At 39.3% G+C, this 13,830-nt stretch overlaps 2 protein-coding genes across 2 annotated transcripts; both read left to right on the top strand.

Annotated features, from left to right (window-relative positions):
* The first annotated feature begins 4,206 nt into the window (after positions 1-4,206).
* Positions 4,207-6,417, top strand: LOC141649885 (uncharacterized). The gene has a single exon (XM_074458554.1). The coding sequence runs from the start codon at positions 4,207-4,209 to the stop codon at positions 6,415-6,417; it is 2,211 nt and encodes a 736-aa protein (XP_074314655.1).
* Positions 6,418-10,230: 3,813 nt separating this feature from the next.
* Positions 10,231-11,480, top strand: LOC141646417 (uncharacterized). Its single transcript, XM_074454313.1, has one exon. It carries the CDS (start codon positions 10,268-10,270, stop codon positions 11,105-11,107), a length of 840 nt encoding a protein of 279 aa, XP_074310414.1. The 5' UTR covers positions 10,231-10,267; the 3' UTR covers positions 11,108-11,480.
* Positions 11,481-13,830: the final 2,350 nt, after the last annotated feature.

Here is a 13,830-nt window from a genome sequence, read left to right as displayed (position 1 = left end):
ATGGTTGTGTAATGACTATAAAACCTACAATACCTATAATAGTTTCTATTCACTTTATTTATTTAAAATATACCCATTTGTCATGAGTTTCTAAGTATTGGATTGTATTTTAAGGTTTAATTTATTTATTTGATTATATTGAGTATTATTGTTGTTGTTGTTGTTGTTGTTGTTGTTGTTGTTGTTGTTGTTGTTGTGTCCAATAAAGTATATTTTAATTTGTTTTATTGTTGTTGGTTTTATGAATCGTTTGCTTTTTATTTGAATTCATGTTTTCCAGTTTGGTTAATTTAAGTGACTTACATGTGACAATGTTTTGATTCGTTTGTCAAGTTTTTGCTAGGTTGATGTTTTATCTTTTGGTAAATGTATTTTTTACATAACTTTAAACACAAAATCTCATTATAGACGGCACATATCCGTCTATAACTAAAGACGGACCAAATACAATACCACATTCCTAATAGAACAAACAACAAGTGGGGTGGTGGGGGCTAAAAATGTCACCACTTTCAAGCTATTTGACCCGTCTTTAGCTATAGACGGATATATCCGTCTATAGCAAGACTAGTTGAACTTTAAAGCACCATAAAACGTATGTGAATCCAGATAAGACAAACCATCACGTGGGTAATCTGAAGATGGAAGAAATACAAAAGGCACGAAACTGAGGTAAAATTAAAGGTAAAAAAACGTAAGGTAAAAACTGATAAGTAATGGATGTTTGTTGATCTCAAAATCGAAGTCTTATAATATTTCTTTTAATTTGTTATTAAACGTATATTGTGGTGTAATTTTATTATTATACTTTCCTGATCAACCTATTTGAATTTGTATTTTTGTATTCACGAGTATAAATGTAACACCCCATGGTAATTGAAGAGGTCCAGTGAGAGACTTAAATGACTAGTGCTTAATGGGATTGGAAGTACTACTCATATCAACAAAGTGCACTTTCTTTTATGGTCATCCATGCGAAAGAACTCCAAAGTTAAGCGTGCTTGACTGGGAGTAGTCTTAGGATTGGTGACCTCCTGGGAAGGTTTCCGGGATGCGCATGAGTGAGGACAAAATGCGCTGTAAAGGACCCGTGTTGATCTGTGGGCCATGTACACAGCCTGGTGAGCTATCATAAGTAACCGCTCCCGACCCGGTTTGGGCCGGGGTGTTACAATAAACATCTCAACATATATTTTTCTTTTTTATTTTATATGGACTATTATCAAGGCATGCAATAAAAGGAAGCGAAAGTGAACCTTCGGGTAAATATTAAATAGTATGGTTTCTAAATTCTACTTCGTATGTTTTTAAGTTTATATTTTTTTTTGTCAAAACAGGAATAATACATAAAACTTACTCTCATAATTTCCTTAAAAAAAACTACTCTCATAATTAATGGTAAATAAGTACAAATAATTGAATGAAAAATCTTTAAAATTTCACAATTTACTTTTTGAACCATCATGACAATAATTAATCATTTTAATTATGTCGTTTCCTCTTCCAATTTATGTTTTCTCCAACTCCCACCTTTTGATTGTTTTTCTATAAAATTTACTTTACTTTTTTAAGTGGTTTTTGCTTTTCAAACCATCATAAGATGATCGTTGATCTCAAAATGGAGATCTTATAATATTTCTTTAAATTTTTTATTAAGCGTATATTGTTGTGCAATTTTACTATTATGCTATCCCGATCAACCTATTTGGCTTTGTATTTTTGTATTCATGAATATAATCATCTCTAACATATATTTCTCTTTTTCATTTCATATGAACAATTATCAAGGCATGTACTAAAACGAAGCGTATGAACCTTCAGATAAATATTAAATAGTATGGTTTCTAAATTTTAATCCGTATATTTTTAAGTTTATGTTTTTTTTTTTTTCAAAACCGGAATAGATTATTTTATAGTCTCTAATACTATTTTTATCTTTATATAGGATCGTGAACATAAGTATAACAAGAGATGGATCAAATTTTTGAAATAGTAATAAGGAACTTAAAAAAATTTATGAACCTTTTGGAATTCGAATTTAGTGAATATAGATTTTTAGATTATTGAGCAATTGAAATAAAAATTTAATTTTTAATACATGGAGTAGATACCGACCATACCGTTGAATCGTATTTAATATTTTTTTTATCGATTTAATAAATGTTTTTCAGATTTAAATAATATTTGAAGCATGCACGTGGTGATAAGATTTCAAAGATATTTCTATGGGAGGGTTGATGGAGAGGTCTGGAAATAATTTGGAGATGACTATACTGAGGTATTGAGTTTACAACCTTATAAGGCGTCATTAAAGATTTTTCCATATGGAATTTATTATATACGGATGGTTTCAACTTTTAATATTTTAAAAACTCACTTTATTATATTGCGGAGCAAAACACACATATATATAATGAGTCGTCTTTGTCATTGCTCCGTTGTCAAGTTTCTCAAAATTAGTAGTTACCACATTGTCACTTGCAGGATTCGATTTAAAAAAAAATAAACCAAAGTTGTCAAAGAAATAAGGTATTAACTAACTAATTTCTATGTATTTCAACACTGTATATTTTTAAATAGATCAATGCTCGAACAAATATTAACAATACGATAAAAATATCAAAATTAAAACAGATAAACCCGTGAATTTCACGGGTCACAAACCTAATCTCATCTTTATTAAACCAAGAACATTTAAATCAATTTCTTTCACCCACGTCATCAAATATAACTTTTTTTTTCCCAAAAATTCAACAAATGTGGGACCCTCATTATTTGCATGACCATGGAACTTTCCACTGCCATCTTTATTTCTCATTTTCCCAAAGTTATCAAAATTAATTTGACTAAAAGTTAATTTCAATTGGTAACATCACATATAATTGGTGTCCAAATCCAATCAGAAATTGATTTTTACCAATCAAATAATTATGATCAAATTAATGTTTTTTTTTCATGTTTTCTAGAAGTTTTTGTTCGATTTAAGGATTTTGGCGAATTACATAATCTAGCTGTATAAAAAGCAAACATTAATGTTGTTTATAATGATTTTAAAATGGGATAATAAAGATTTAAATTATTTGTAAACTCTATTACTTTTCATTCATGTATGATATTGATTAGTACTTTAAAATTTAATTTTGTGGAATTTTAATTCAATATTTGTAACTTAGTTAAACTTTTGTAATAACAAGTTTAATAACCAAACCCGTGCAATTTTGCACGGGATAAAACTAGTTCATGTTTAATTCTCTATCAAATTTAGTTAATTTCCACCTTGGTTCAATTATGTTATTTACAGTATAAAGCATCATTTTGTTGGTGGTATAACGAGGCTTATAAACATATCGTGCTACTTTTTTGTGTATCTAATATAAGTGAGATAAACCGATTATTGAATATCCCAACAGGCCACAAAATAAATGTGTGTAATACACATGCATGTCAACTCTTCTACGGCATATGCTTTTCAAACGGTTAGATCTGAGCAAATGCAACGCATCCACAAGCAACATCTTTACTGGCTTCAACGCGTTAAATTGCGCAAGGAAATTTTAGATGGGCTTCCTACTAGATTCTTGTTCAATAGAGTCAAGCAGAGATCTTCTAAGCAGCGTATATTTGCCTTGCGAACTTCTGATGGTACATGGCTTCATAATTTGCCTGAGATTGAAACGGAAATAGTTGGATATTTTCAGTCGCTTTTGGGTCCTCCTAAATCCAAGGATCCTGCTTTTCCAAGTGATAATTATGATGATTTCCTGAACCCACTTGATCTGCCTTTCCTTACATCTCAAGATAGTTCAATTCTCGCTGCTCCTTTTACGGATATGGACGTTCTTCGTGCTCTTCGTAATATGGACGGCTCTAAATCACCAGGTCCGGATGGTATTACTCCTAAATTTTTTCAGATTTTTTGGCCACAAATTGGATCTCTGGTTACCTGTGCAATTCTACGTTTTCTGAATACGGGCGTCATGTTGAAAGAGTGGAATAGCACTCACATTATTCTCCTCCCAAAAGTCGAGCACCCAAAGATGGTATCGCAATTTAGACCAATCAGTCTCTGTAATGTGGTTTACCGGCTCGCTTCCAAATGCCTTGCCAATCGCATCAAACTGGTAATTTCGTCCCTCATTTCTGATACGCAACAGTCTTTTGTGCCGGGAGATTAATGTCGATGACTCAATCATCGCTCATGAGGTTATGCATTATCTTAACAAGACTAAGACTGGTTCTAGCTGTTATGCGGCTCTCAAATTGGATATGCACAAGGCTTTTGATCGTGTCTCGTGGCATTTCCTTATGGAGGTCTTGCGCCATATGCGATTTCCACCTGCCTGGCGCAGTCTTATATGGGAATGTATTTCCACTGTTTCATATCGGATCCTAATTAATGGAGCGCCATCATCTACTTTGACTCCGACATGCGGTCTTCGACAAGGCGATCCTTTATCCCCCTATCTTTTTATTATTTGCATGGAAGTTTTATCTCGACAACTCTCTCGAGCCGAGAAGACGGGAATGCTTACGGGTTTAAAAATATCTCGCTATGCTCCAACTGTTTCACACTTATTCTATGCGGATGATGCGCTTATCTGTTGCAAAGCTACACCCACTGCTTTTGATGCCTTAAGGGATCTCTTCAAGGACTTTGAATCTGCATCGGGACAAATGATTAACCTCAATAAATCTTTCATTAAATTCAGTCCCAATGCCCCACCTGATTTTAGATTACATTTAACCTCCATCCTCAAGATGCAGAGCTCCTCAACCTTCGGAACCTACTTGGGTGTTCCTGTTGACATCCCAAGAAACCGGTCTCGGGTATTTCATCCTTATATTGACAAATTGACGACTCGCATTTCATCTTTGTCTTCACTGCACCTTAGTCAATCAAGTAAGCTTGTGGCCATCTCTGCTGTTTTACTCGCCTCATTCTATCACTTAATGGCGGCTCTTCCGTTCCCTCTTGGGATTTGTCGGAAAATTGATTCTCTAATTACTGCATTCTGGTGGCGCCATGACTGGAAAAGGCAATCTATTCATTGGCTCAAGCGTGAGACTTTACAAACGCCGAGAGACTTCGATGGTTTGGGAATCAAAAACTCTCTTCTCTTGAGTCAAGCTTTACTAGTTAAGAACTACTGGCGGCTCAGGGTGCATCCCACTGGTTTGCTTGCTAAATATCTTGTTCCCAAATATGCCCGGGATTTACCTATTCCTTCAGCAAAATCACGTGTCTCAAAACCATCTTTCCTTTGGAGCGGTATTTGTCGTGCGGTGGATGAGGTTTCCTCGGGAATTTGCTGGAAAATTGGCAACGGAAAACAGATAAACTTGGTAAATAGTCGTTGGGTGCAAGGTACTGTTCCCATTCGTTTGGGGACTGATAGGGAACCCGCTCCTAGTTTACCGGATTTGGTACATCCTTCGGGTGACTGGAATGCTACAGCCGTATTCAAACACTTTGCTCCGGTTACAGCAAAGTTAATTATCGAAATGGAACCCCCGCTTCTTGGTATTGATGATTTCCTATACTGGAAATACACGGAGGATGGTAGCTATTCGGTTAAAACGGGCTATTTACACCTTTGGCATAAATCTTCTGCTTCGTCTCCGTCTTTAACGTCTTATTTTCCATGGTCTCGCATTTGGAAGTTAACAGGTTCAGCTAAATTTCCTTTGTTGTTTTGGAGGCTTGCCCACAATATCATGCCTACCTCGGCAAATCTCAAGTCCCGCGGCGTGACCGTCACTCTCCCTTGCCATTTCTGTGGTTCTGCAGAAGAAAACGCTGAACACTTGTTTCGCTATTGCAATATTACTCAGCATGTATGGCGGTCGTCTTTGCTTGGTCTCAATTCCCAAACAAATTCGATGATTCCTTTTACTCAATGGCTGGCTGATTTGGTGACCTATTTTTCTCATCAGTCATCAAGTGCTCTAAATCCTTTACTCTACTTCGGTTGTGTCTTGCAAGCGATTTGGTCGGTACGGAATTCTATTATTTTCCAACAGTGTCCAATGGATCCTTTAAGAATCTGGCGGCTTGCTGATCAGCTCTATTCCTCTCATCAAATTTTCCCATCAATTTGGCGCACTCTCAACGGTCCTATTCCACTACCTACAGCTCCTTCACAGCTGCATCAGACTATGAATAGCACCTTAGGATCCATTTGCTTCTATGTGTTGGTCAGTCGTTTACATCCGGGTAATTGCTTTCGGGCGTCCATTTCAGACTCTTATACGGGACAAGAGCAATTAGCTCTTATCAGAGCTACCAATATGCTAGAGGCTTCAACAAGAGCTTTATTGATCGCTATGCGAACTGCCCGGTCAGCGGCATATACCTACGTTTCTTTTTCCGTTTCATGTCGTAAACTATCACCGTTCGCACGCTATCGCCAAGATTAATTGGTGTGCGGAATTCAGTTCATGAAATCCGGCACCTCTTTGTCATTTACCCTTTTTGGTCGGTTAGTTTTGCTACTGGATAACGGGTTTATGTATTTGTACTCCGTCCTTTCTGTTTTAATATAATTCAGTTTATTGTTGTCAAAAAAAAAAAAAAAAAAAAAAAAAAAAAAACAATTTGAGTATTTGTGTTGTAGATATTTTATTTGGAAAATAATTTGTTTAAGGTAACAGGATTACAGAGTCATTGTATATAATTGCATGAGCAGCTAATATAACTTCGTGCAAACTAATTCTTTCGTAATCATGCACCTCTTGCGTGACAATAATCAGGTTATTTTAATGGACCCTGTACACACAAGTGCAACTCACTCATGCATTACTGCGAACATTTTTTTATCTCGTTTTATCTATTTAGTTCGTTTTATTATTTAAAATGAATTTGTCTGTCCTAAATAAAAATTTATGATATTTTTTTACTCGGTATTGTTTTATAACTTTTATTTTTATCATTTATTGTGATGAAAATGACTCATTTATTTAGTACGGAGTATAACAATTGTATACAATACATGTTTTTATTTGATCGCAACCATTTTATGTTTGTCCATTACTCCTACTCGTATTACCTTTGAACCATTTTTGTATTTAATTTGTAAAGTGATTTTTCAATCAACTCACGGTAAAACTATCTCTACGATATGGGTAGAGCCATCATTTTCATCAAATATTTCAATCTTCTATCCCGGCTAAATTCCTATCTATGAAAGTGGATTTCAATAATTAAATACTTTCTCGCCTTTTCGATGATTTAAGTTTTTGATAAAATGATTTCACAAAAACCTTTTTTTTTTTTTTTTTTTTTTTGACAGCGGTAAAGAAAGAGTTTTACATTATAGTGGTACGGCTCACTAAACCATACCTATAAACTACAACATAAAACACCATAGAGCTACTAATAACATAGACTAAAGCATGGTAACAATTGCATCGGTAAACAACGTCGTGTTGATGGCGTACGACGGTAGTCGGAACACGCTCTTCAAACTCAGAAACCACCCCAATCTCTAATGGATGAGCAACGCTGGCCAAAGGAAAACACCCATCGTTGTTTGTCTTGATTGATGTAGCTTCAGAGAAATACCTACAACAAAACCCAAGAAAGGGTCTCGGAGATTCATCTCCTTGGATGTGAAAATCTTCCTCGGAAAACCAACGAGCCTCCACAAACTCATTTTTACTCGTCTTAATCAAAACAGCTTCAGAGAAATACCTACAACAAGACCCAAGAAAGCGTCTCGGAGATTCATCTCCTTGGCTGTGATACACCTTATCTGGACACCAACGAGCCCCTTGACCCAACGAGAGAAAACAAAGTGCACTTACGCCCCAAGGACGTAGAAAGAAAAGGCGGAAAGCAGACCACAAAAATCTGTCTCTAGTGGAGAATAAACTCCTACACTTTGTAACACAAACCCCGCTGGCCAGAACCCCAAAGTCAAGATACGCGAGTAAATAGGTGGGAACTAAAGGAGGAAACCACTTGAAATTCCCCCCAACCAAAACCATCTCTGCAGACCACAGAGAAATAGGCTCAACACAGACCCAATGCAAAGTACCAGTCGTCCTAATTAACCCGTGGATAAGAGGACAGGACACCCCAAACCACCAAGAGTTTATTAAAGAAAAAGGCAGAAAAAACACAAACCGCGAGGTTATTATTAATATGAACAGGACGAGGCGAAAGCAAAGACCCACCGTCATAATGAAAAAGTCGGGAACCACCCCAACCACCCCAACCAACCCTACCAACACCATCATCCAGCCCAAACAATCCCCAACCAAAACGACTCGAGAACAATGTCAAACACCGACACCAAGACACCCACACCCAAAAGCCCAGGACTACGCCCACATCCGTGTCCGCCATCACACAGGAAGCCGCCCAGACCCAAAGCCCACCCAACCCCATCAACAGTGACCAACACCAACATGAAAAAACCAACGACAACCCCAACAGCCAGAACGACTCAAAGACGGTAAGACCAGCCAAGACCAACATAAACAAAGAGGACCCAACAACCGACTCTGACAGACCCGAGACCCATGCATGCCATCCAAAGAAACCAACAGGTGGGGGAAGGGGGCGAGGGGAAGGGGAACACCTCATGACCTCCATGCACACCATACAAGAGACAAGGACTTAAAACCACAAAACAAGGGTGAAAACATACCGGAGAGGAGGGGGAAGGGGGCGAGGGGAAGGGGACAACCTCTCCGGCACCACCCTGAGACGCACACGGCAGGACCACCGTCACCACCATCAGGGAAGAGTCGCCGGAACTATCAGGGGGCCAAAAGACAAGAACGGAAGAGGGGGGATGACAGAGGAGACCGGCGACAGAGCAACACGTGGCAGGCCGATGAAGGACCGCATCCCGATCAAACGACAAGGCCAAAAAGGGAATCTGGTAAGGTGTTTGACAAGGCGGAGTCGAAACGAATCACCGGAGATGGGCCCAAGAGGAGCCACATCTTCGGCGATAGGGTTGAGAAAAACAATGGGGAGGACGATGGGGGTAGGGCGGCGGCAGTGGAACAAAAAAAAAAGTTAGGGTTTTTTTGAGGATTTTTTTAGTGAGAGGTGAGAGCTTATTTTTTAGAGAGAGACCGCAGGAGTAAAGCTACTGAATTATATTTCACAAAAACCTATGACAAGTGCAAGTAATCTAATCTCACCAAGTCACGCCTCACATTTTTTTTCCCCCTCTTCTAATAGATACAGTATTGTTTACACAGTTACATGTAAATGTAATTCCACATTAGTTATTTGAGGGTGCCTCTCATCAACTCCATACCAAATCCAACAAAGTTCGACCGGTCAATTACAACACTTTTAGATACGAGTCTTTTAATTTCAAATTTCGAGTCAAACTATTCAGACTAAATCTTCAAATCGTGTTAATGTTATCACCTTACTCCATAGTCCATAAGTCCATAGTGTACCATCTTAATACTTTAACTTAATCTTCACCCCCATTTCTTATTTAAAACCGTTTTAACTTAAAACGCTTTTCGCACTCGATTAAAATGAAGATGAAAATTAAAAAAACTTATAAAATATCTTAGCTATAACAGTCTTAAGCAAGACGAATTAAACCTTCGCGCGTCCTCTTATAATTTCATCCGTTTAAACCATTCAAAAAAAAAAGATAAAAGTACCTGAAATACGTATATTTGTAATACTGCCAAGTGACAGCTATCGATATCTGCTCAAAACGGCCATAGTACGAGTACTACCCAAGCTGCACAGACAGTTCCGATCCCTATATAATACGACAAACATTCTGCTCAGTAAATCAACCCAATCATCTCTTGCCACGTGTAAATTATTACAGCTAACTACCAGAATTCTCCTATAAATTTACCACCATTATTTTCTCTGTTTTGCTGATTAACCCATTCATTCTTAGCTGATTAATCTTGTACGTCCACTTGCCTCATTCCTTTCTCTAAAAAAAAACGTCTTGCTTAACACGGTCTTAAATTGAGACATCTCGCAATCCCATTTCATTTTAACATTATTTCAATCGATTGTGAGTACCTCTTAATTTAACATCTCGTAATCCCAATTTCATTTTCATTCCTTTTTATAAATAGTTCGTCTTGATTAAGACGGTGAAGTTAAGACGTCTTACAATTTTCCTTTTTATTTTAATATTATTTAAATTGATTGTGAGTACGTTTAACTTAAAACCGTCTTTATAAAATTGGCAATATTTCATTTACCTGTTAGTTTTACCAATAACTAACATTTTCATTTTCTCTGTTTCAGCAGAAAAGTGTAAAAATGGAGGATGAAAATTGTTCATTTTTAGCTCTGTTAATGGCGCCAGACGAGTCTCCGGTCGAAAACCCGTATGAAATCCAAACACCACTAACAGAATTCGAACCGGATTATATCTCCCTTAATCAAACTCCGCCTCAAGCCGAGAATTACCTCTTTTCTCCACTACTACCAGTACCGGTCCAAGTGTCGGAATTCAACAACTTGAACCCGGTTTACGAATTCGACAACTTCTCCGTCTTACCCTCGCTTCTCTCCCTCGAAACCCACTTCCCTGAATCATCACCACCACCGCCGCCATTCAAAATCCCAAAACTCGAATCCTTCCAGCCTTCTTCACCACCACCGCCGCCGCCGCCGCCGCCTCAATTTGACGATTACTCTCTAGGGTCAATCCTCAACGAATGCACCAAAAAGTCGATTAAAAACGAGAGGCGGACGACGACGGCGGCGGCGGCGGCGGGAAAGACGAGGAGGGTAAGAATAAGGGACAGTATGTATGAGTTAAGTAAATTAATGCCAGCTGGGTACGGAAGGAAGAAAACAATGGCGGAAATGTTGGAGGTTGCGTGTAAATATGTTAAGTTTCTTCAGGCGCAAGTAAATGCTTTGGAGTGTATGCCGGAGGTGTCGCGACTCGCGGACGGTGGAGGAGGAGGAGGGAGGTTGAGGAGGTTGACGAGGCAACAGTTGCTTCAAGTTGCTGTTAATTCAGAAGAAATGCAGGTGGTTATGGCGGATAATGGATTGTGTTTGGTTTCTGAAGAACAGATTGTGCAATTTAAGAGGGTTGAGATGAGGAGCAAAATTGTTCAGCAGCTTCTGGCACATATTCCCATCTGATTGATCTTTCTCGGTAGTTGTTGTGTGAGACGGTGTCGCACGGTGCAACGGTCCAGTTTTATGAGAAAATTATACTTCATTTAATTCTAGTAAATGAGTTATCTTATCTTTTTGCTTAATCGGATCGGCTGATCTCGTAGTGTAAAACCGTCTCACCCATGGGTGTAAGGTTTTCTTTTTGGTTTTGCTATGGACAATGTCTTTAATTATTGCGTGAGACGGTGTCACACTGTAAAACGGTACTTTATGCTAGTAAATGAGTTATTTTACCGAGTACTCCGTATCTTTTTACTTATAGGGATGGTCTTAGTAGTGTAAAATCGTCTCACACAATGATTACCGTTTTCTTTTTTATTTTGGTGCATGTGGACAATGTCGGAGAAAAAAAAGTAGGAAGTTATGAAACCGTCTATTTTTATAAGAAAACCGTTCATTTAATGCTACAAATGAGTTGTCTTATCTTTTTACTTAATAGAATCGTCTAATGGTGTGAAATCGTCTCACAAAATGATTACCGTTTTCTTTTTGGTTTTGCTGTGGAGGACAATGTCTGAGAAAAAAAAAAAGCAGGAAGTTGTGAATTTCAGTATTTGCAGAGTGGCAGAGGGGTTTGTTTGTCTTTTATTTTTGGTTCAGAAACACTTTTGGTAGGAGCAATTTATGACGAGGCACGGGGATGAAAATGGATGTTGTGCATGAGCCTGTGCATGTATCGTGCCAAATGCCAATTGCCAATTACCAATTACCAATCGTTGGTTGGCGCGATGGTAGCGTAGAAGATGACACGTAGGGGAGTGTCATGGATCGATCCCCCACAACTGCGATTGGGAGGGGTTTAAATACCGTAATCCTTGGACACGCCCCGAAATCCGGATTAGTCGGCCCAATGTGGTTCGGATTACCGGATGGTTTAGACCAAAAAAAATGTTTTTTTTTTTGCGCAGACTGTTTTTAAAAAACTTTTTTTACACAAAATTTACGCAAAATGTCTTTGAACTTTGATGTTCTGCTTGAAATACCCAATTTTTTTATCCGGAAAAGTTTAAGAGGCTATAACTCGTGTTTACGAGCTCAGATTGACGGTTTTTTTTCCAAATTAATTATTTTTTCGAGAACTATGACTTGAAAAAAAAATTGTCGAGTTTGGAATTCGTGACCAAGAGATATGGTCACTCAAAATTTGTTTGGTAAAAAAAACTTTGACGTACAAAAACTCCTACCCACGAGATTCAAATACGATAATTTTGTTTTTTCAGAGCTAACAAATACATGCTTCTCCATTATTTGTTTTTTTCAGAGCTAACAAGTAACAACTTAGCGTGAAAAACTCTAACCACTATATCTGGCCGATTTTGGGGTTCCTCCCCAGGGCTAAGTTGCTGCCTAATTTCTGGCCAGTTTGCATTGCATGTTGATGGGGCATATTCTGCACCGTTGACCAAGTCAACACACTGAGCAAGGTCAAAGATATCCACAGCAAAGACAACAACTCAGACAGCCTAGCCGATGCATCCCATCGGCCTGTCACTGGTCTCGGCCGACAACCTCGCCGGTAAGGGCACATATCCGCGTACTCACATCCAAGACCCTCGGCCAGGCCGCCACAGGTCCATCGGCCGAGGGTACAATGGTCTTTCCACCTGATAGCCACTTGGCCACTACGTGACAAAAGGTGAAAGTCTATAAATACTCCTCAACCTTCATTGAGGAAAGGATCGAACAACTGAACCTAAATACACTTTTCATCTGGTAATATCCTCTTTATCTCTCTACAATACATACCTAGCCAAGTAACACAACTTAATCCTTTAAGTTTACTGACTTGAGCGTCGGAGTGAGTACGCTTGGCCCAAAGCCAAGCCCTCAGTTCGTTCAGTGTTGCAGGAGAGGCCGTGAGGAAAGATAGAAGCAAGAAGGGTTCAACTCAAGACATTATTCTACAAGCCAAGGGTGGTAACGATACTTGCTCTGGAATTACACCCGGAACAATTGGCGCCGTCTGTGGGAAAAGATACTAGAAGCTAGTCACATTCATTCCCAAACAAAAAAAATATATAACACACAAAAACCCACCCAAAAAGCTAAGATGTCGAAACAACAAAACGCGGTCGTGACCGACGAAGCCGCATTCTACCAAGATGATGCTTTCAACAACTCGAGTCGTGCGGCCCTCCACCGTGGAGTAATCCAACCGAGTTCGGGATGCCAATAATACCCGACACGCCGCCGCTGCCCGACAACCAGGTCACCATCATGGGACAATGGTTGACGTAGCGAACCGAAAATGCTCCCGGACCTAATCGAATACGCCCGCTCACACCGCCACGCCGACAAGAGAGGCGGAAATCGTCCCAGAGATCGGGCCCTAAACGTGACTCCAAGAAATTTGAACGAAGCACTAGGAGAAGCGACCCGGCCAAGACGTCGGGGAGCCCAAAGTGGGCGCGGTAGACCTAAGTCCTTCCCGCACTCGTGGGAGGACAGCGTCCCCGCCACACGAACGAGGCTCACCCCGAAGGAGCCGAGGAGTCCGACTCGGCGAGTTGGAGAAGAAGCCCGAGTCGAAGAAGGAGCCCCCTCCCGCTACGGGGAGGAGCCGAGGTTAGGGATGCGAGGAGCCGATCGCCGCGTGTCGTTCGACACGTGGTTAGGCAACCCCTCAACGCCTACGTCCTAGAAGTCCCGGTGCCAACTAAGCTCAAGTTGCCACCTATTTCATACAA

The sequence above is a fragment of the Silene latifolia genome, chromosome 3, assembly GCF_048544455.1.
Source record: "Silene latifolia isolate original U9 population chromosome 3, ASM4854445v1, whole genome shotgun sequence".
Classification (NCBI taxonomy): Eukaryota; Viridiplantae; Streptophyta; class Magnoliopsida; order Caryophyllales; family Caryophyllaceae; genus Silene; species Silene latifolia.
This window is presented reverse-complemented; position numbering and strand designations above follow the sequence as displayed.